This window comes from Drosophila yakuba, chromosome 3R (assembly GCF_016746365.2).
Source record: "Drosophila yakuba strain Tai18E2 chromosome 3R, Prin_Dyak_Tai18E2_2.1, whole genome shotgun sequence".
NCBI classification, from domain to species: Eukaryota; Metazoa; Arthropoda; class Insecta; order Diptera; family Drosophilidae; genus Drosophila; species Drosophila yakuba.
In genome coordinates this window covers 8,296,840-8,318,785 of record NC_052530.2, presented here as the reverse complement: position 1 = coordinate 8,318,785, position 21,946 = coordinate 8,296,840, and the positions used below count along the sequence as shown (strand labels likewise).

Here is a 21,946-nt window from a genome sequence, read left to right as displayed (position 1 = left end):
TTTATTTAACGTACATATACGTTGTAGACAAAAGTTTTAAACGTATGCTACAATATATATCGGCTATAGCTGCTGGGGCTTTTAGCCGGACTTATTCAATATCTACTTAAGTATTTAGTTACTACTATATTCATATTTATTTACAATATATATACAGGGATTTACAATTGGGGGTACTACGAAAGAATGTTTACAGTAGCTGGATTATGTTTTCTTTTTTCAGAAATTTGTAAATGTTAAAGATTTTCGGGTGGGGGATTTTTAAGATGCCTGTAAGGTTAAAATTGAAGTTGCTGGATCTATGTTTCAAAGTAAAATTAAAGAAAATAACCAAAAACGGCGTATTTTGTCGTAACCATTCCACGAGCAGTATGTTTTCAGAAAGTAGATAATATTATCTATTTTATTGTCCACTTTCTTAATGTCTTAAATGATGTATTTAAACATACTATGGACTTTAAACTTTCTTATAGCACTTATTAGATCGATAACTTACAACGTTTTGCGAACGCTTTCACATTTATACACAGATTTGAAACCCTAAAAGTATTCTTCTCTCTTTTGTATGTAAGTCGCGATGTATGTACGCAATAGTTCTGTCGAAGATCTCAAGGTGGCGCCACCAAACTTATCATGTTATTACATTCTTATTACATATGTATGACAATAAAAGGAGGTGCACAGGAAAGGCAATACACACTTTAAAAAAATTGTAAAATCATTTGGGACATTTGGGACGCCCCAAGGTATACAAATATATCTACAATACTTCAAAGTAAAATTTTAATGCATCAATACGATTTCTGGGACACCCCGATAAAAAACTTAAACCAAACGTTATCTAATTAGGAATACAAAATAAAAGACTGTTCACTACGTTTTAATCTCGAATTTATTTATAAAATAAAAACACATTTCGTTTGTTTAAAACAATCCATAGAAATAAAATACACGTACTAAGAAGCGTCGCTTGCATAAAGAAAAATAAAAAATGGTAGAGCGATAGATACGGAAAGCAGGTACACTTGGGAACTGATCCTGGAGTAATATGATCATCGCCTCGCCCCAAAATGGTGTACTTATGTATTAAAAGTAGATGAACGCCGAACCACTAAGTCATCAGCAGCTATAAACGATCTATGTACATGAACATGGATGACGGGATGCGGAATGCGGAATGCGGAAAGTGTTGGGTACTAAATGTGGATATATTTGTATTTGAGAAATGATCGATGGACAGCGGTATGCCAGCGATTTGTGATCCTAACGTGCGATCACCATGGATTGTCCATGAAATAATGTTTTTGTTTCCTCGTGCGAATTCGATTTGGCTTAGATGTAGGCTTGGACTCCCTATGCTTACGTTTAATTTAAATGTACGGTATTTTAATTGGTAGCGTAATTAATTTATGCTTATGTGTGTTTCATGTTTGGCTGGCTGGCTGGTTGGCTGGCGGCGCTCACTTGTTGCCGGCGTTTACGAGCACGCGCTGTCTCGTCGAGGAGTTCAGGGCCGGATTGCACATATCCGTGGTAAACTTGGAGAAGGTGTTGTGGAAGCCGTTGGCCTGGCCGTAGGTGGCTGGCGTCACATCGCCGTCCTTGAGCGCCTTTATGTGTCCGTTGGCATGTCCGTTCGCCTTCACCGCCGGTTTGTCCTGAAGAAAGAGAACATTTGGATAAGTGAATATTTTAATTTATAATATATAATGTAATATAATATCATATAATCTGCCTCCTTACCTTGCCATCGCGCTTCACATAGGCGCGCTTGTAGAAGTTTGAGAACAGGAAGTAGAACATAACCGCATGGGCTCCGATGAAGTAAGCGAAGCCGATGGGGTAGTTGCAGTCGTTCTTGAAGAACAGCTGGAAGGAGTGCACCATAACCAGGACGAACTGGATCATCTGCATCACCGTCAGGTACTTCTTCCACCACAGGTACTTCTGCACCTTGGGTCCCATGGCGGCCAGCATGTAGTAGGCGTACATGAAGATGTGCACGAAGGTGTTCAGGAAGCCGAAGAAGGTCGAGTGGCCACCGGGGGTGAACTTGACGCCCCACCAGACTGAGACTGGCATGATGCCGTGATGGATCACGTGCAACGTGGACACTTGGTCGTACCGCTTACGCATCACAAAGAAGAAGGTGTCGAAGAACTCGGTGAACTTGGAGAAGTAGTACCACCAGCAGCCCTCAGCGGTCTAAAATATTAAAGGGACATGTTTATTAGAACCCAAACTTTGAAACCTTTCATCAAATTAAAAGGGATTGTAAAAAATCTTTTGTGCTTGGTCGACAGTTGGTCTTAAAGGTACTTTGCGGTGACAAAAGGTTTCAAGCAATAGATTACTCAAATTACGAGACACATTATAGCTTACGATTATTTCCAATTCAAATTCCAGTCAAAACTAATATCTGTGCTCATTCCTATCACATATTTCAAGCCTTTATTGTTATGCTAAAAATAATACAGCTTGGGCAGATCAATTCCGTTTGCCCTGGAACTAACGGTTGGACAAATCCCAATCTTATCCATAACAAGAAGATGGGTGATTTGCAAAAATCTTTCGCCTGCCAACTTTCTAAGACCGCCACTTTCTTTGGGTCATTTACCCACTTTAGCCAACCTGGCGACACACGTGAGATTCCTCAAACCGCAGAATCCACCGAATTCAAACCACACAGCCGGCCGGCTTTCGGCATCCATTTCTTTGTGATTAGCATAAGAGAACCTGTCGCCATTGCCGTTTTTCTAATATCTTGTCTCTTCGCGGCTAAAAACAGGTTGCTTACATAAAATCTGGCCCAGTCAACAAAAGAACTTTGCTATTGGCCAACCATAAGCAAAAATCAGAATTTATAGCCCGATGTTTGAGAATACACATTAGCTTAGCGCTGTATATAGGAGCTTCCACAAATACTTACACGAATCGCTTTGGGCGAGTAGGAATAATTAACGGGTTCGCATCGCAAGTTATAGCCGTTGAGCCATCCGCCTATGCAGGACTATAAATGCAAAAGAGGTTGGCAAGTGTATAGCTTTGTGTGGAAGTTTACTAATAAACATTTATTATATTACCTCGTAAAATAGCCAGGCACTGAAGATAACTTGCGCTGCATTGTAGACGATCAAGACTTTGCGAAGTTCGAAAGGCTTTCTGTTTTCCATGAGCTTGGGTCCGAGTACCTGGAATAAGACGTTGATTAGTTTCACTGTAATATATCCTCTTCACCCCGAATCTTAAATCTCAAGTCTTGTCTTCATTGTCTTTGCGTGTCATTTACATAGTCAAACAGAGGCCAAAGCCTTTTGCAGCAATTATCAAATCAAATCAATCGTCGCGACCGACTTTGTCTGTTGGTTTTGTGACAAGTTCGTTGCCGAAGTCTTTTGTTTGGCCAACCGCCATCCCGCGCGTTCGCCTATCAAATTTAGCAGACATGTGAAAGTAAGTTAAATGCTTTTGTAAAATTATGAATGTGAACCAATGCAAAGCGGGAAACCTAAATAGAAATCGATTTTCGAATTGATTTTTTAAATTTTGCATAATCTCCCGCCGCATGTGCTTGGGTCACCTTTCGACACCAGCTCTTTTAGACGATCATCGCAGAAATCGGATGGCCCTGAACCCCCAGCTTGGGTTTCACAGTCATTTTGCAATGCAATAAAGCGAAACTAGTTTGCGAAAAGGATCCACATAATCACCAGATGAGAATCTGCCAGTTCTGGTCTCCGATATCAGTGTAAATTGCCCCCATAGGAATCATGTTGTTCTGTTCTGTTCAGTCTGTTTTTTGTTCGATTCCATTTAGCTACACCTGGCCCCACTCCACTTCAATAATTATGGATTGGGGCTTCCCCAATCCCGGACCACTTACCTTGACGACGTACGCATATGTCAGACTGATGGCTATCGTGGGGAATGGCGAGCTCATGAGCGGGTAGTCTCGTGTCCGCGGATCCGATTTGTTGTCCATCAGATCCCGCCAACCGTCGTAGAACATTGTGAGGTAATCCTGCAAGTGCAAAGACCAAAAAGACGGAAGATTAGTCATGTGTGCTAACCGGGAGTGGCTAATCCACATGGCCACTTAGCGAGATCAAATGTCAAATCAATAAATTTGGGTTGATATTGCTACATTGCGTTTCAGGCACATTAAAGCAATTTTCAAGCTAGGTTCGGAAAGGCGGAAAACTGATTTATTATGGGTATTGAGCGTTTGGCTTTGGATTATGGTCCTAATTAAACGGCCCCCCCTCAGAGCATCAATCACACATGGTGTAATGGCTGACAACAAAGGAAACCCAAAGCCATTCTAGTTGGCCGAAAAACCACTTGGCGCGAGTTTCCGCAAAATGCTTACCATTAGTCGACAAACTGTGATTTGGTATCATATTTATGCGCCGGTAATATCCCATTGTCGATTAGCACTCGGCGATGCCAGCCGCAAAAATATATGTACATTGAAATAAAAAAAAAAATTTTGTAGAAAAACTGGTGCAGCCGGCTGGCGGCGATGTTGCAATCCGCAATGGCCTCTTGTCCATGTGATAAAAAGCCAAAAAAAACAATCTAGAAATGATTCGACGGCTTGACCGACTGACTGACTGACTGACATAGAAGTTGGGGAAGTCTACAGGGGATGCCAGGAAAAGCTAAACCAGTTCCGCCAGTGTTAATCGTCGCTTAAATAGTTAAATACCTGACTGGCGGCAATTAAAGAAAACAGCGCTACTCTTAATTGCAGCGGGGGTTGCAGCCGTTTCCACAGAGGGGTTAGGGTTAACTTAATTGATTTGAACGAACCGGGGCCGTATGTGTGGATAGCGGAATGTCAAGGGAAGTCCACGATGTGAAAGCTGTCTATTAGATCGATACCAGCATATCTCAATTATTGAGTTAAGAAAACTCATAGTGATTTGCAATTATAATGGGAAATCTAATAGGGAATCCGCTAACTCCGCATTGGCTCCACCTGACTTGGTTTTATCCGTAATTAAGGAAATATTTGAAGCAGTGAGAAACTGGAAAGAACTAGCATTTAACATTTTATGGTTTTATTGTTTTAATTTGACAAAAACAAATGTAATTACGCAGCCTTGTTCCAAATTCCATATCCGTAAAGAATACCTTTTTAACTCGAGCGGAAATAGAGTGGAGAACATGGAAAAATACCTCCTATATTTGTACAATAACAAATCGCACATAAGTACTAGTTAATTTTTCAAAGCAAAATATACTTTTCAAAGTTTTTAACCAATTTAATACTGAAATCAATTTCCTTGACTGTAACAATATCCAATAAAGTTCATTGACTTATTATTTTGTAAATATATACATTAAAAAACTGCCTTGTGTGTTTTCAAATGAGGGGGCTTTTAATGTTCGAGTTATGTAGCCTGAATTGTATGTAATTTGGTCTCTAATTTTTTCCAATAGCCTTGCCTCTTGACTAAGTCGGAGTTGCGGAAAAGTTGACTGGCCAAAGCAGTCCGATTCTTACCCCGTTTGTCCATAACGTTTATTTTTTGCATAACACGTAAACACGAACCTAAGTGACCAGATGTCTCAACTACACCATTGGCCACCAACAGCTCATCAATCATTCTGTGCTGGTGAGCCTCCCGGGCACTTGCAGCATCAACAAGACATAGACGTCTCAGTTGGTGGATGAGAACGGGGGGCTGGTGGATTGGGAAAACAATGCTCATTTGTTGCCTGGCCAGCTAAGTACGTCAGCAATCATCACCGGCAGAGGAGCGGAGGAAGTTCGAGCAGTGCGCCGATTGAGCGCTGAAAGCCTCGTCATGTCGTTTGTTCATTAAGAAGTCGAGTCTGCCATTACGCTGCCAGGTGAACTTACAGAGCGACTGGGTGTGGGTGTGGCCAGCCATCTGTAATTGCTGCTTTCGGGCAGAACCACACCGTCCAAGCCAAACAATTTCATCTCTCTGACACATGGTAGTCGTGTTGCAAGATTTATTGAAATTTCAGCCACTTCGACGATCGGACTCCATCTGTCGGCACATGACTGGCAAATTTTTCTATTACACATCTGACGCAATTCGGGAATGCTCCCGACGGAAGCCAGTGAAGCGTCTTAGGACGGACTTTGCCGATGACGGTGGGCTTGTGGCCGTCATGATGATTCAGATCGGGGTTGTATCTGCTGGGCTGGGCTCTATTAACCAGGTCACAAAGTCCGGAAGAGACAGCATCGCATCTCAACAATGTCGCCGTTGATTGCATCTAATTAAGATTCACTTTCCGACAGAGACTCAGGCCAAGATTTTCACTTTTTAGGTGCGTGCTAGTTAATTGAATTTTTGGGCAGAAGGGGAAACTCGAAAGTACAAAGACCAATCTTTGAATACTCTAACGGCATAGGGTAAATTACGAAAACATAAGTGGTGATAACTCACGGCAAATTACATCATATAACCCCTATAATTAATGTTCCCTGAAACTCCCGTAACTTATTAAATAAGTCTGGTAACCGCTTGGGAAATTGGTCAGTTGTGATGGTCGAAAGTGTTTAGCCAAATGATTTTTTTATACTGTCTATCACGGATATCATAGAATGTTTTCTAATTATATCGTAATTAACGCCTCTACAAGAGTTTGGTTCCTGTCGGAGAAGAAACCTTATTCGGGTATTTCCCAGCTTTATTAAATGTTGAAAACAGCAGGTGTGGGTGTAAATCAAGTGTAAATTTGACCAATTAAAGCCACTATTATGCCAGACACCGGCAGTACTTATTAAGCAATTTGCATTGAGCTCTTCCTGGCAAACTGACGTAGGTCAGCAGCAGCTGCTTTAATTTCACATATTTTATGCCATTTGATTAAGGAAAATTACTAGCGATGAGCGTCATAAAACCCGTTTTCACACACTATCTGGGTGAGATCCATTAAGAGGAAAATAGTATATACTTAACACGTATTATAGTGCACTTGCTGGCGGCCACTAAGCGCAATTAAACTTGATTGTCGGTCTGCGCCGGTATTTGCTTAGTTCGGCTGTGTCCAAAAATTCCGTGAGTTTGTGTCGTTGCATTTCCGACTGCGAGTCTTTTGGATTTGCCCCAGTTAGAACTGGCGTATACGGCCTTTGCAACCGGCGTTCGACAAGTGGCCAAAGGAAGTTTAGACCCATTCCGGAACCAAATGGAATTTCATTCATAATGGCCGGACAGCCGCCGATCAGTTTATCCAATGATCTGCCATAATTCGATCTATCATGCAAAGACTTTTTTTGTCATGTCTAAGCTGGTAAGCCGTTTCTTGATTTCGTGATTTATCAAAGCGCAAACAAAAGACTTAAGACACAAACTCGCCGCAGCAGCAAGTGCGCGTGCGTGGGCGCCAAAGATCACCAGTCATCGCTGCTGATGGTGTTTGAAGTAGTGCGCACCACTGTGCATTAATGAGGCGATTCACATATACCACATTAGCTAAGTTCCTAGCGCTGCTTTGAATACACAAGCCAGACAACATCGTTGAATGTGATTTATTTGAGTCTGCGATTGCAATAAAATGAATGTCCATCTGGGTGGTCGGACAATTGAAGCTGGGACGTAAACAAAATTAACTGGCCATCTGTAAGCTCCAGGCAAATCTTAAATTATAATTTTGACGCAAAATGAGCGGTTTGTTGAACTTTGTTTTTGCCAAGCAAATTAAATAAAATACAGCATATGGAAAAAGGAAAAAACAAATGGGAACCGGTATCTGTAAGAACCAACAAATTGCTATAGGTATAAATACACATAAATTCTAAAGTTCGACTGCTGATTGAGATTTTGTTGGATCTGCAAAGGTTGGCCAAATTTTGCAAATAATGATTCATACCGCTGGGCAGACTTTGTAGCTTGTGTAATCCCCCAATCGAATTCTGCCGATTCACGATGATGATGATGTCTTGTCCAGAATTTTAGCATTCTGCCAAGCTGTCTCTTGTCGCCAGTCTGCCAGCTTCTGTTTGGACTTTGGCCTAGCAAATATGGCAGCTGAAAATGTATTGTATTTGCCATTACATAAAGTCGGCTAGCTTTGGTCAGTTTGCGTAAGCCACGGCAGCCACGGCACCAACAGCATCCCAACACTTGCCCAAATGCTGACCCTTTTTCGCTTTCTTTGGTTCACACGCGTTCGCCACCAAATGCTTTCCCTGAAAACCCACAAAAATGCTTCCGCCAGCGGCAGCGGCAAGTGTAAAGCGGCATTTGTAATTGTTGTTTGTGGCCTGGCCGCTGCTGTTGTGCGTTACATTTTAACGCTTCATTATGCGCCATAAAGTCGGACGGGGTCCAGAAAGCCGGACAAATGAGCTGAAATGTACAGTGCCCCTGATTTGGGCATCAGCTGCGGCGGAGACTGGGACTGTCCGGCGATGAGTTGGCCATTCACCATTCATATCCATCATCATTGTTCGATGTCGCCATCGACGGCAGCAACTCAGCATCTCAGCATCTAACCCTCAACCAGAGGGAAGTGACTAAGCCGCCGGACTGGGAACATTTTGCTGGACAATAATTGTTTTTAGTCGCACTCGGCAGCCACAAATTGTCGCCCTAATGTGCTGCCAGTGACTGTGTAATAAGCGATTGACGATGAGACGGCTCATTGTGTTGGCCAAGTGACCGGATATTTAAATATCTCAATTAGGGCAATTAAGAATTTTGGGCACATTGACATGGATCTTGACATTCAAGTACAAAACTTAGGTCCATTCATTTCATTTAGGATCAAAACAAAAAACTGAATTATATTAGTAAGTATTCTTAATAACAACTTACTCATTTGAACGAACTGAAAAAGTAACAGACTTCTGAGGTTTTGCTTTTCTCAATGCTATATCTAGGCCGAAAATCCCCACACGTATTCAGGGTCTTATGCTTCACATTCCCGCTTGGCTTTTGTTGATTTAACTAATTAATACCACTATTTCGATTTCAATGCCGCGTCTTTAGCTCTTTTAACAATTTATTGTTCATTCCAGCGGGGGGAGGAAGTCGAGGCATTCATCCCGAGCCACAATGCTTGCAAAATAAAAAATTCCAAGAGTTGACTGCATTTGTGATCATTCAAATTTGTTCGGCTTTGCACAATTCGACCCAAAAGATAATATAAATCAAATGGCCAGCGGACAGAAATATATTTGCTAACATTTGCATTTGCTTGGTGCCGAGTGCCACAGTCGACTAAGCAATTAAATTATCAGCGATAAAGCAGCAGCCCCAATCGGCCAACAAAAATGTTATTAACACTTTTCAACATGTTGGCAATTAATTAACCCAAGCGTCCGAAATCCCGAATCCCCAAACCCCCTCATTCCCACCGCTCTCGGACGGTAAGTTCCGTCCCAGGCCGTCCGAAAAGAGTATCTGACGGGTTTGAGTTTCAAATGCATAATTGGGAAGACAACAAAGAGCGTCGAGCGACTGGACTGACGGAGAGAAGAAGATGATATAGGTGTTGAGGCTGCGATGTAGTAACAGACATCAGTTCAAATCTTTAAAATTTGAGTACGTATGTATTTCTTTACAAGGCCAACCGGCCGAGCGGTTTACTGACTGGGATTTTGTGTTTTTGGTCTCGGACTTTATTTTGTTACTTTTGGAAATATTTGCAATTGGCCTGGCGAGAGAGTCAGGTGGCGGCATTTGCATTTCTAAACCTCTTTCTTTGATTTATTTTAACGACTTTTATATAAGCCTCATCTGCCAGGGCGGCACTAAGCAATTTGCACAGTAAGAAAAAATTATGGTTTCCCGTTTGTAGAGCCGCATAATTGTCCAGCTCAACACTTTTACTTTCCCAGCAAGAGCAGCCGCGGCAGCAGCAGAAAAGAAAAGGCAATAAGAGATAAATTTAAAGGGCCAAACTGGTTTGAAGCCATATGTTGTGGAGCATCAGGGGACCGGCGATCGATCGAAGCCGTATGGAGCTGAGACCCAAGCTCGTGTCGCACTTAATGATTTTCGATCATTAAAGTATAAATTGCTTCGTATGGAGAGGCCAAAGAAAATCAAACACAGTCGCACGAACCTGCGCAACATAAAAACCAATTTATAGGTCAAGTTGAGCGCAGCCAACAGGGGGGTATCAAAAGAAACACATAGGCGTACGGAGAGGGGGTTTTGTATACGAATCTGTATCTGCAACTGGCTTTCGGAGTTAACATTCAGGTTCAGACCGCGACTTTTACTCCGGCAGCATCTTGTCTAATATGACAAGCGATGATGCAACACTCCACGATTGGTTGAATGCGTAAACAAATCTTCGGTAAATGGAAAGCCGTTAAGGAAAACACCGATCAACACAGAAAATAAAAAAGTATTAATAATAAGACAATAAAACACCGATTACAGCCAGCGAATCGATAGCCGGCTGTTGTGGGTCAAGTTGAAAAAGCAGCGCGCGTTTTTCAACTTTCAAGCAAATACCAAGCTGCGCGCGACTTGCACGCGATCGAAATCGCTGACGATTTCTTAACCAAGCTCGGGAAAAAAACGCGCCAGCAACATGTGCAGCATATGCACTTGCCACACAGCAACAACACGATATATGCAGGGCCTATATGCATCCGCATTTGTGTGTGTTTCGCCAGAGATGTCTTGACTCTGGCAACTTTTAAAAGCAACTAAATCGCGTTAATTTGGCAATCGAGTTGAATGTTTTTCTTGCTGCCCAGTTGCGCTCTTGTCGTTGGCCCCAAATCCCCAGTAATTAGTGCAAGACATTTTTTCCGAGTGTATGTTGTTGTTTTGCTTCTGCTGCTGGTGTTGTTGCTTTTGGGGGCGGCTTACTCCGCTCACTGAACGCAGCAGCGTTTTAAGTTGCAAGTTGTTGAAATTCACACAGAAATATTTGGAATTATGACTCCGAAATGAATTCATACATTTAACGCTTAATTATATTTTTGTTTTAATAATAAAAGTTGCGTGAGAGTTAATTACAATTATTGAAAACAGTCATGAAAACAAATCAAGCCAACAGTAATAAATTAATTATTATATTTTTTATTTAACCGTGTTTCGCCATCTGAATTTTTTTAATAATGTCAATATATATTTTTAGAATTTATTTCCTTTTTACACTTTTAAGGTCAGTCAGAAAATATAAGTAATAATGTGAAGTTTCAATAGGTTTTGGCAACATTAAAATTCCTATAAATTTTGTATTAATAGAAGCGATTTAATACGACTTTATGAATGCAATTTTTTCAGTGCTACACAGTTTTTGCAGCAACTAAAAACTCAGTCAGTAGTCAAGTGCACAGCTGCAAATACTCAACAGGTTGGCTAAATGTGCGTAAGTGTAAGTGAGTTCCCCAAATGCCATTTGAAAGCCTCAATTCGGGGATATATATTTTAGCTGATTCATGCTACATTGCGTTTGCCAGTCCGCCGATGTTGATTTTTTTGTGAACGTATGTGGCGTTAATGTTAGACGTTTGCATTAAAAATGATTCCCTACCATCTGGATTCAGGTATTTAATATGCAATTCGGAATGGGAATGACGAACTTTGGTTTTCGTCCCTGCCGCCATTTCCCAGCCTAGAGTTCTCTGCCCCCAAGACCGTAAATCACTAGCCGCACAATTAAACAAGCAATGACTTTTAGCTCCTCAATCACTTCACATTTACGTATTTACGTATTTATCAGGTTTTTTCAGTTCACTAATTTAAATTTTGCTTTAGCCCCTCAATGTTGATTATTTAATTATTTTGTGTTCGGCTTAAATGTGTTGAAAATATATCACCGGCCAGTGCGTTCGTCTCTTTAAGTGGAATTTATTTTAATTAATTGTTATACAACAAGGAAATTTTTAAGAAATACTATTAAACTTTTGTATGCGCATCTGAAATCTGAATTCGCGCTGATATAAATAAGTTGAACCACAAATTTGGTATGACAGCATGACCCACAAAATAATTTAATGTATACAAATGAATTCATCCAATTGAAAGCGACAAATATGTATAAATTAATTGTTTTTTCTGAAACGAAGAGTTTGGAAAAATTGTACAAAATAAAAACACTCAAAAAGCCGTAAAATATGCATGTAAGCGTAATTTAATTTAAAAGCTGTTATTTTTAGTGCTTTTAACACCTTTACCGGCATAAGATTTCTGTCTAATCTTAAACGAGCAATAATTGAATTTCAAATGACACTTACTTCAATCATGGCCCGATAAGAGTCTATAAAAGTCTTCATTTGAGGTACTCTCCGTATAATGGTCTCTTTACGTTTATCTACAGCGAATTCCTCTCTTTGCTTGCGTTATCAGTTTTTAAGTGTTAATTTTTCAGATACATAGTACACTGCCAGTAAAACAACTTGTTAAGACACACGCACTTTTTTATGTTCAACAATAAACCTTTGCCCAAATGGCATATTCGCAATTGAAGTGGACACAAACTAGCCAGCTACTGAGAAAATCGCGCATACGCCGTGTGGTGCCAAACAAATCGAAATGGAGCACCGAATGCACTGCGATGGCAGTCACATGCGGCAAGCCTTATCTCACACACACTGTCCTAAGAGGGCACTCTGCCTATGGTTTTCTGTTTACTATATGCTCTCTATTTTTTCTCTTACCAAAAACAGCTGAGTGCCGAGCGGCAGTTAACAATAAAGCGACGACAATGCGGCTGAGACTGGCTCTCCAATGTGGCTAACTGGCCCACAGGAACTGCAAGCAAATCGGCTGATTAAAGCACATTTTTATTATGATCACTTGGCGGGGCTGCGCAGTTTGGCAGCTGGGTGGCAGTGGCTCCGACTCTGGCTCTGGCCAACAACCAGCCCCAAACAACCAACAGCCGATAGCCAACTGGCCCAGTTTAATTCGCCGCCAGCGTCTTTGCACTTTTCAGTGTCAAAAGAGGCAACACAAAAATGCGGCAAAAGTCCCAGTCGAAAATAAATTCGAGGTGTAATAATTATTGTGTAAGAGGCCAAAAGGAGAGGAAAACAACTCGAAGATTTGAATAAGTTTCGATTTCTGGGTTGCCTGCTTTTTTTTGTAAAATGGTGCAATGCCAGTGATCATTAGCCACCGGCGCCGCGGCAGCGTCGATTGGTTAACCCACTGGGGTTTTTTCTCTCGAATTTGCAGAGCTGAATGAATATGAAAATCACTGGATTTCTACACCCAGCAGCATCTGCAATGATGTGCCGAATGGTGGATAGGTAAGTAAAGAGGACGGGACAAATGAGTCGGCCTGGCCCTGAGTGGCTATCATTTCACCTGCGGTCCGATCGCCAGTTATCCCATATCCCCGGCCGAGATTCAAGGTCATCGCTGCATTGCATTTCCGTGTGAAATGTTGTCGGACCACTGAGCTGGTGAGCTGGAGAGCTGTTCAAAGCCAAAAGGCAGCCTTCACTTCACTTGACCGCCAGCGTGCGATGTTGCTACTGCTGCGGTGTTGCTGTAAGTGCTGCTGCTGCTACTGCTGCTGCTTCAACTGCGAACGTAATAAAGCAAAAGCTTGGAAATAAGTGCTGCACTTGCACTTTCTGCATGCACTTTTGGCGGAGCTCAAAAGCGAATGGCTCTAGCAAAACAGAACGGAGCAACACGCTCATGTTTTGGGGCATAAAACGGGGGAAAAGTGGGCGAAAAGCGCGGAAAGGTCTGCGCGGAGTCGGCAAAAATGCATTTGGGAAAAGACATTGGAAAACCTTGCTACGCGAATGTACTTGAAAACAAAAACCAGTTGCTGGCGTGCGGTTTTTTTCCATTTCCAAAGAAAGCGAATGAGAACCAGGAATGGCTGGTGCTCAAAAGATTTCCTCGATTAATAATTTGCTCAATTAATTTTTACGGCTGCATTGCGGATATTCATTACAGGGGCTTTATTTTTATTAATATTCTGCTTAATAGCAGCACACACGAGTCGTGTGCAAAGGGTCATTTGTGGGATTGGACGGAAAGCCCAAGTCAATGTACGAGTATGTATATTTATTCAGGCTTGCATGTTGGGGTTCGGCATCGAAATTACTGGTTGCAAAACCATTTTAATAAAGGAGGATTTCAGTGGCATCAATTTTCCGTTGAGTCACATTTGGAGTTCGGGAACCCCCGGCCACTTACCATTGTGCTAAAATTCGCTTTTGCAGGTACTAGAAGTCCGTTTATCTTCCGATTTATGCAAGGGAGAGAGTACTGTATGAATTTCCTTGACTAATTTACCGAGCTTTTCTCGACTTTGGTATACGATTTATCACTTCAAGTGCACTATCCTTGTTCGTTTCGTTTTCTTTTCTTGCAGAGTTGTAGTTTTTGTTTTACACACGCACACACTGTTTGACCATCGTTTTACTGTTTCTTGGTTTCTACATCACTATTTGGGGAACTGCTGCTGATGCTGCTGATGCGGCTGATGCGGCTGATCTGCTGCTGGTGCTGCTGCTCCGCTGGACTTTACTGGACAACACCTGGACAGCGACTGGGCGAGCGTGCGCTTTTTACATTCAAATCAAAAACACTGAAATAAGTTTGATTTCACGCTGTCGCTTTACTTTTATACCGCCTCGCAGTCGTAGGAGCGGAGTTGGCGCAGACGTCGACGTCGATTGGCGGCGCCGACCGCTCATTTTCGGTGGCGTTGAGGTGAGCCGAAGTTAAGTCCGAGCGGAAAGCTTCGATCGCAAGCCAGGTTCTGAGCAACAGGTGTGTGTGTGTTGGTGTGTGCTCTCGCTCTGACAGCTGAAGCGATCGGCTCCGGCGTCAGGATGCCAGAGTGAGAGCAAGAGAGAGGGAGGGAGAGAGAGAAAGAGAGCGAGAGCAAGCAGCGACCCTTTGGAATCGGATTCTTGGTATCTGGCCGGGCGGGTATCACCTGCCTTTGCACCCACAGGCCAGTGTGGCGCTAATTGCCGCCAATCCAAATATCAGAGCGGTACTTTTACCTTGTCTGTCGTCTTGGCAGCGCGGATGATTGCACAGTTCAAAGTTCTGGAAGAATGTCCGTTAATTAACCCCTGCACAGGCCCGGCCCTTCGTTACGAAAAAGTGTGCAAAAAATTATCGTATCCACAAATCAAAGCGAGGCGAACGGAGAAAAGGTTGCTAGCCGCCACAAACCCAAATCTTTGAATACGTATACGTATTTGGTAAAAAGCAGAAGACGATGGGGCTGCTAAACCAGTTTGTCTGTAGGGCTCTTAAATATTTATAATGTTCAAGACTTCGCTTTCCTCTATTCGTGGTGGTTAATAAACGGCCAAAATGCGCCGTGAACTTGTGAAACAAACAATGCTCCAAATGGGAAAAACGGCTACCGAGACCTGGATGTTACAGGCAACCTGGCGGATACTTAATATTTCTGAGGACCCAACGTAAACTTGTTTCTCGTGCGAACTTGAAGCATTGCGTAGTCGGTTTTTGTGAGCTAAGCAATTAGAGTAGGAGTTACCAATCGCATGTGGATCGAACTTTGACAGCCAATTGGTTGACGATTTACATACCCTCAATTAACGACCCTTCCACTACCTTTATTCTAATTTACCTGCTAAAAATCTCACTATTACGCTGCACTTATGGTGCGTTTTTCGACAACAACCAAAAAACCCAAGCAATGCAACAAAGCAAACATTTGCATTTTTCGTCTCAAAGTCCGCCGCATGGCCGCCGAGCACAAGATCTTTTTGCGGAATTCTAACCGAATAACACGTAACTGACCATGTAATCTAGCCGCGCCGAATTTACATGCGCAAACAGTCGGCGGGGGAGAAGATGATTTTGTATAAACAGGTGGCCCCAAGCTGATCCCATCTTACAGATCCGACACACGCGTCTGCCATATTGGGGGAAATATGACTGCGAGCTGTTCAAGGGCTTTCTCGTGGCTCTATGACTGGAGGAAAATGATCAGAATGAGGTTCCTTATATGGACAGAGGCGGCTGGCAATATTTCCGTTTACACTGAAATTTTCCATTGAATCATCAGAAGTTTTCTGAAGTTAGCATCAAAAATGTTATATATAGTTCTGTGCGACTTTATTTAGCAGAAAGCAATTTATATTTTCCAGCCAGAACGCACTTTACGAAGACTTCTGCTGCCATATAAGACTTTTAACTAATGCTGCTCACAAAAATATATTTTAACAAAAGCTTGGGTGGGGGCAAGCCAGTCCTAGTTGTAAAATTTATTTGAACAAAATGTGGAAATAAGTAAGCACATTATAGCCAGAGATAAAACCTTGAGCATTTGCAGAAATTTACATACAAATCGATATGTTAAAGCAAGCTGCAAAATATTCATAATGTAATTAAATTCATGAACGAAAGTGCACCAGTTTACCATTTGATTTTAATATGTTAATTTTTTAATGCGATTGCATAATCCAAAAGTTGAAGGAACCTGGGCGCGACTTCCGATCGATTTCACATATGTATGCATACCGCTTATCCGCCTTTGCTGACCAGCGATGAAACTGAAATGGCCGGAACCGTCCGGTTATTCAGGGCTCATTCCCTGGTGGAGTACAATGACTTTTTTCCGAGACGCTTCTCATCGTTAGTCGGGCTTTGAGTTTTTGGCGAGCACACGCGGCGTATGCTTAATGGCGTAACCTTCGGCCCAGAAATATTTACTTCAATTTAAGTCTCAATCGGACGAGCCGCGCCAGGTGACGATCGTAATGATGCCACGCAGATGGACCGCGTCCAATTTTGGTACCTGGTGGGTGTCGATCGCCGGCCAAAGCCATTGTTTATTGGGCCAAGCTTAGGATTGTTTTTGTGTTTTGAATCCATCTCTTTGTGGCGTTTTTTTTTCTGACTCTCGTTAGTATTATTGGCCTTATCCGAACTTGGAAATAATAAAAAAGCAGAGTTCAAGGTTGCAAATCTCGTAAAATCATCAAAATGATTATTGCAAGGCAGTAGAATTTACATCGGACTGGTGCTAATGAGTATGTTTGTAGAGGCAAGTAGTATTATCATCTGGGAAAAGCTGCAATTGCTTGGACTGCACCTCCCTGCAGTTGTGCAACCCAAGATGATTGATGCGTTGATTTCGCGATGCCGGAGTCTCAAAAGCCCTCGAAACCACAAAAGCAGCCAACACGTTGGATTGCAACACTTGAACACGGTTCGAAAATTAAAGAGCTAGAATATATAAAATGATACTTAATGTATGTATATATTATGGATATATATTCCAAGCCGTCGTATTTTAAAACTCTAATCTACACTATTCAATTAAATATATACTATTTTAGTATTTAAACAATTTTCGTTGTAGGTAATAAAATTATAAGGGAATCTTACTAAACAGGTTAATGAAATTGACTAATATTCCACGTATATTAGTAAATACCTCAGTGTATGGCGGCAATTGTTATTTCTGCTGGTGCTTTTCTGATTTATTAAATAACGGTTAAGTCAAGCGGCATTTTCCGATTCTGCAAATCATTCTCGCCTGTACATTAACGTGGAATTTGCGCTCTGAAGCAATGCAATCGAATGTGTGAAATACCAAAGACAGGCAAGAATAACAAACCAATGCACTAGTCATTCTCCTTTCAACCTGCCCCCAATGAACCCGTGATTATAACTCAAACCCTTAAAGACCTGCCGATTCCGATTTATCTCATGTACACAATACATATATAGCTATGTACGAATAGAAGATTTAAAACTTTAAAGCTTAAATTAAGACGGCTTCCCATTCAAATTTGTCGACTGCTTTCCGAGCAAGTTCCGACCACATCAATCAGCGGCCAGCTCGATCACCCAAAATTCCACAAATCCAGAGAAGTCGCAAACTGCTGACGATTGCAAAGCTGATGAAGACGAAAAGCTGGAGATGGAGATCGGGCTTAGTACGCATATAAAAACAAGAGAGACATTAGAAATTGCGCAAGGCGTTCGTGTTTGAACATTGATCGGCCATCGTGAAAATATATCAAGGTCAGCTAGTTGACACAGAAAACAAACGAATCAGCTAACTAACATTAATTGATGGATCTGTGCGTTCCAAGTCGGGCAGTTCGATAGCCTTCCAGCACGGGGGAATTATCTGCACTACGGATTTGCATAAGAAGAGGTATTAAATTTTAAACGAATTCAATTTAGCTACATATGTATATATACATACATATATTATATGCATTTTATATATTATTTTTGGTTGCTCAAACACAATTTCATTCACATTCACATATACTCCTAAAAATATTAATACGAGCAATTTATTCAATTCAGCTAGTGAGAAATCATCATCAATATTTATATTTCAGAACCCTTTAATATTTCCATTTGTATTTCCAGTCAGTTTCTCAGAAAAAACAAAGTTATGTTTCGCGCCACTAAGTTTTGCAGCTACCAGCTTTTGTAAGGCTTCTTCAAAACGCACTAAGACCAGGCCGAAGTATTTGAAAAAATACTGATTAAAATACTAAACCAATGTCCTCTCTTATGAGGTTGAAACCATCTTTAAATTTTCTGCATAAGCATAAACCCTCTTGAAATAAATTTTACATTTTTTTAAAAATGAGTGGCAAAAAATAGCTGCTTAATTCTACAACGACTATGCATACACCAAAAACCAAAATCGGAACGTGATATTAGCGTTATATAATGGCTCTTTCGGAACAAAACTGATTTTTTATTCGCGAATACAAATTTAAAAAGATATAAATTATATGTTTAACCTCTAGAATTAAATGAAGTAATATAGAGTAATTAAATAATTAAATAATATGTGCGGTTGCGGATAACTGTACCCTTTTGAATTTAGTGGGAAAACACAGCTGTTTGACCACTTATAGGCTAACCCCTTGTTAACCATCTGGTAACACCTGGTCGAGGAATGGAGCTAGGGATGTCGTGATATTAAAAAAATATCGTATCGATGATATTTATACCCGTTACTCGTAGAGTAAAAGGGTATACTAGATTCGTTGAAAAGTATGTAACAGGCAGAAGGAAGCGTTTCCGACCATATAAAGTATATATATTCTTGATCAGGATCAATAGCCGAGTCGATTTGGCCATGTCCGTCTGTCCGTCCGTCTGTCCGTCTGTCCGTCTGTCTGTCCGTATGAACGTCGAGATCTCAGGAACTACAAAAGCTAGAAAGTTGAGATTAAGTATACAGACTCCAGGGACATAGACGCATCATGCTGCCACGCCCACTCTAACGCCCACAAACCGCCCAAAACTGCGACGCCCACACTTTTGAAAAAATGTTTTAATATTTTTTCATTTTTGTATTGGTCTTGTAAATTTCTATCGATTTGCAAAAAAACTTTTTGCCACGCCCACTCTAACGCCCACAAACCGCCCAAAACTGTCACGCCCACACTTTTGAAAAATGTTTTAATATTTCTTCATTTTTGTATTGGTCTTGAAAATTTCTATCGATTTGCAAAAAAACTTTTTGCCACGCCCACTCTAACGCCCACAAACCGCCCAAAGCTGCCACGCCCACACTTTTGAAAAATGTTTTGATATTTTTTCATTTTTGTATTAGTCTTGTAAATTTCTATCTATTTGCCAAAAAACTTTTGGCCACGCCCACTCTAACGCCCACAAACCGCCAAAAACTGTCCTTCCCACTTACACTAGCTGAGTAACGGGTATCAGATAGTCGGGGAACTCGACTATAGCGTTCTCTCTTGTTTTTTATTAAAACAAAATGATGATAATATTTAAAATATCATAAAAAATTATCGATGTATTTGATATTTTTTTTTTCAAATAAAATTTTTTTCCCCACTATAAAAATATAAAAGTTTTTTATTAACTTAATTTTCATATTTCATTTCATATTTTCATTTAAACTTAATATATCATAGCTTAAATTCATGGATTTCTAATTCAGACCATAATAATAATAAGGATAATAATACAGATAATAATAAATTTTCAGTGAAATTTTGAACTTTCTGAAACCCGAACATACGCACACATATGTACATACATATGCCATATGTACATATGTACCTTCTTTTTCGCACATTTTACGAAAACATGGTAATGATTATTTTTAAAGTGCGAGGACATATTTGAAGTGTTTCCGCTGGTTTTTATAATTCTTTTGCACAGTTTAGATTTTACAGTCCCGCTTTTATACCCGTTACTCGTTTGTCGATTCATGTTGCCACGCCCACTCTAATGCCCAAAGCTGCCACGCCCACAATTTTGAAAAATGTTTTGATATTTTTTCATTTTTGTATTGGTCTTGTAAATTTCTTTTTGCCAAGCCCACTCTAACGCCCACAAGCCGCCAAAAACTGTCAGGGTTAAAGAATCTCCTTCGCACTTCCACTACCTGAGTTACGGGTATCAGATAGTCGGGGAACTCGACTATAGAGTTCTCTCTGTCACGATATAAATATATCATTTTCAGAAAAAAATATCGATATATTGATATTTTGATATATTAGGAACAACCCTAAATGGAGCCCAAAGTGACGATCCACAGATATTATAGCCGGAAAGCGAAATATGAAGGATCCGTGGAAGCGGATTTGGAACTGTGCATCAAGCACTGCGGCGGCGACGTGGTTCGCATCGAACTGGTGAACCGGCTGCATGGAATGCAACTGCAGCGGAAGCTGCGTCAAATTCTACTGCTTGGGTTCCTAGCTGTCGCATACTTTGTCGGGATCTGCGGATTTGATAACGGGAATATTAGTTTCCTGCACCCGCGCATCCTGTACCCACTAGCACTATGTGCTTCCGTAGCCAACCTGCTGATCCGTTCCACTCTGAACCTGGTGCAGGCAGAGCGGTTGTTCTATAGCTGGGACATGGCACTTCAAATGGAGACGGTTCGCTCCTTCGGCCGGAAATCGGTCCTCTGCGTCCAGCGGGGACACATCGAGAACATAGTGCTAAACGAAGTCATTGAAAATGTAGAAACTACTGATTTTTTATATCGGCTTTTTTTTAAAAAGACAGCTATTTAGGGTGTCTTTAATTGCTAATGTTTTATTCACTTTGTTTCTCTTTTAGCTGGACGTAAAGTACATCCTAATATTACGTACAAAAGGAAGTCAATTCATGAAGCGGCCTATAATACCCCTATTCAATGTAAGTTCACTTTCGCTCTTGTAGACGTACATATTTATCCAATGATTAAACTCTTTATTTCCAGAGTCAATCTCCCCCATTTGAGTGCATGCTGCACGCATGTGGCGTGCTGCATAGATATTGGCTGAACAGCACCAAAGACCGATCAGAGCAATCCTACATTAAGGACAAGCAGTCCTTAGTGAATTCGTAGTCCTTGGCAATATCGCTGAACTGTTATTTAAAGTATTTAATTAATATGGAGACTTAATAACAATGTAAGAAACTTACCTGTACCGCGGATGTTGTGTTTTCATCTTCTGCAGGGAGTGGAGGTAATTGTGGAACCTTCAACTCTGATTTGACTATATTAAAATCCGCACGGACCTATGAGAGATTATATGTAAAAGTGAATAAAGCAAATTTGCGATTTTACAATTGCTCACCAAATTGTTCAGTTCTGATCTAAATTTCTTCTTCAGTACTTGGCGGTAGGTTTTAAGGTACGTGTCTTTGTTACTATTTAGTTCCTTCTGGATATTTTGCAGGTCGATCAACTGCTGCAGCGAAAAGTCTACAAATAATTATTAGTGTTCGTGTGTTACTATTAACAATAAAGAATATTTTTTTTGCGCTTACTTTCCATGGCGTCTATATTTTGTTTTGAAAATGGGGCAGTGTTGAAAAGCGACCAAGGTCTTGACAGTAAGTATATGATAAGTGTTACAATTTATTCACACGCCTGTTTCGCATTAAAACGGCTCTTAATAGCCAATTTGTATAGATTTTTTCTCTCTTGTTTCTAAATAACTGTTTATAAATAAATTTATATTTATACCAAAGGGTATTGTATATAGAACGATATATTAATTTTTCACTGTGTATCGGTTCTCTGCCAG

The 21,946-nt window shown here is 40.9% G+C and overlaps 3 protein-coding genes across 6 annotated transcripts; 1 reads left to right on the top strand and 2 right to left on the bottom strand.

The window, feature by feature from the left end:
* Window positions 1-874: 874 nt before the first annotated feature.
* LOC6535983 (elongation of very long chain fatty acids protein) lies at window positions 875-14,512 on the bottom strand. 2 transcript variants are annotated; one of them, XM_002096562.4, is made up of 6 exons: window positions 14,115-14,512; window positions 3,884-4,021; window positions 3,084-3,191; window positions 2,930-3,010; window positions 1,744-2,205; window positions 875-1,658 (listed from the first exon to the last, which is right to left on the bottom strand). In XM_002096562.4, the coding sequence occupies exons 1-6, from the start codon at window positions 14,115-14,117 to the stop codon at window positions 1,461-1,463; spliced, it is 990 nt and encodes a 329-aa protein (XP_002096598.2). In that variant the 5' UTR covers window positions 14,118-14,512; the 3' UTR covers window positions 875-1,460. The 2 variants fall into 2 exon arrangements, with proteins under 2 accessions (XP_002096598.2, XP_039231963.1); XM_039376029.2 differs by lacking the exon at window positions 14,115-14,512 and adding an exon at window positions 12,191-12,360.
* Window positions 14,513-20,407: 5,895 nt separating this feature from the next.
* On the top strand, window positions 20,408-21,497 carry LOC6539848. 3 transcript variants are annotated; one of them, XM_039375886.2, is made up of 4 exons: window positions 20,411-20,890; window positions 20,991-21,068; window positions 21,133-21,281; window positions 21,339-21,497. In XM_039375886.2, exons 1-3 carry the CDS (start codon window positions 20,432-20,434, stop codon window positions 21,259-21,261), a joined length of 666 nt encoding a protein of 221 aa, XP_039231820.1. In that variant the 5' UTR covers window positions 20,411-20,431; the 3' UTR covers window positions 21,262-21,281; window positions 21,339-21,497. The 3 variants fall into 3 exon arrangements, with proteins under 3 accessions (XP_015044925.1, XP_039231820.1, XP_002086731.1); XM_015189439.3 differs by having other exon boundaries at window positions 20,408-20,539; window positions 21,133-21,348; XM_002086695.4 differs by having other exon boundaries at window positions 21,133-21,348.
* On the bottom strand, window positions 20,940-21,942 carry LOC6535981. The gene is made up of 4 exons (XM_002096560.4): window positions 21,687-21,942; window positions 21,494-21,621; window positions 21,339-21,434; window positions 20,940-21,281 (listed from the first exon to the last, which is right to left on the bottom strand). Exons 1-4 carry the CDS (start codon window positions 21,691-21,693, stop codon window positions 21,225-21,227), a joined length of 288 nt encoding a protein of 95 aa, XP_002096596.2. The 5' UTR covers window positions 21,694-21,942; the 3' UTR covers window positions 20,940-21,224.
* Window positions 21,943-21,946: the final 4 nt, after the last annotated feature.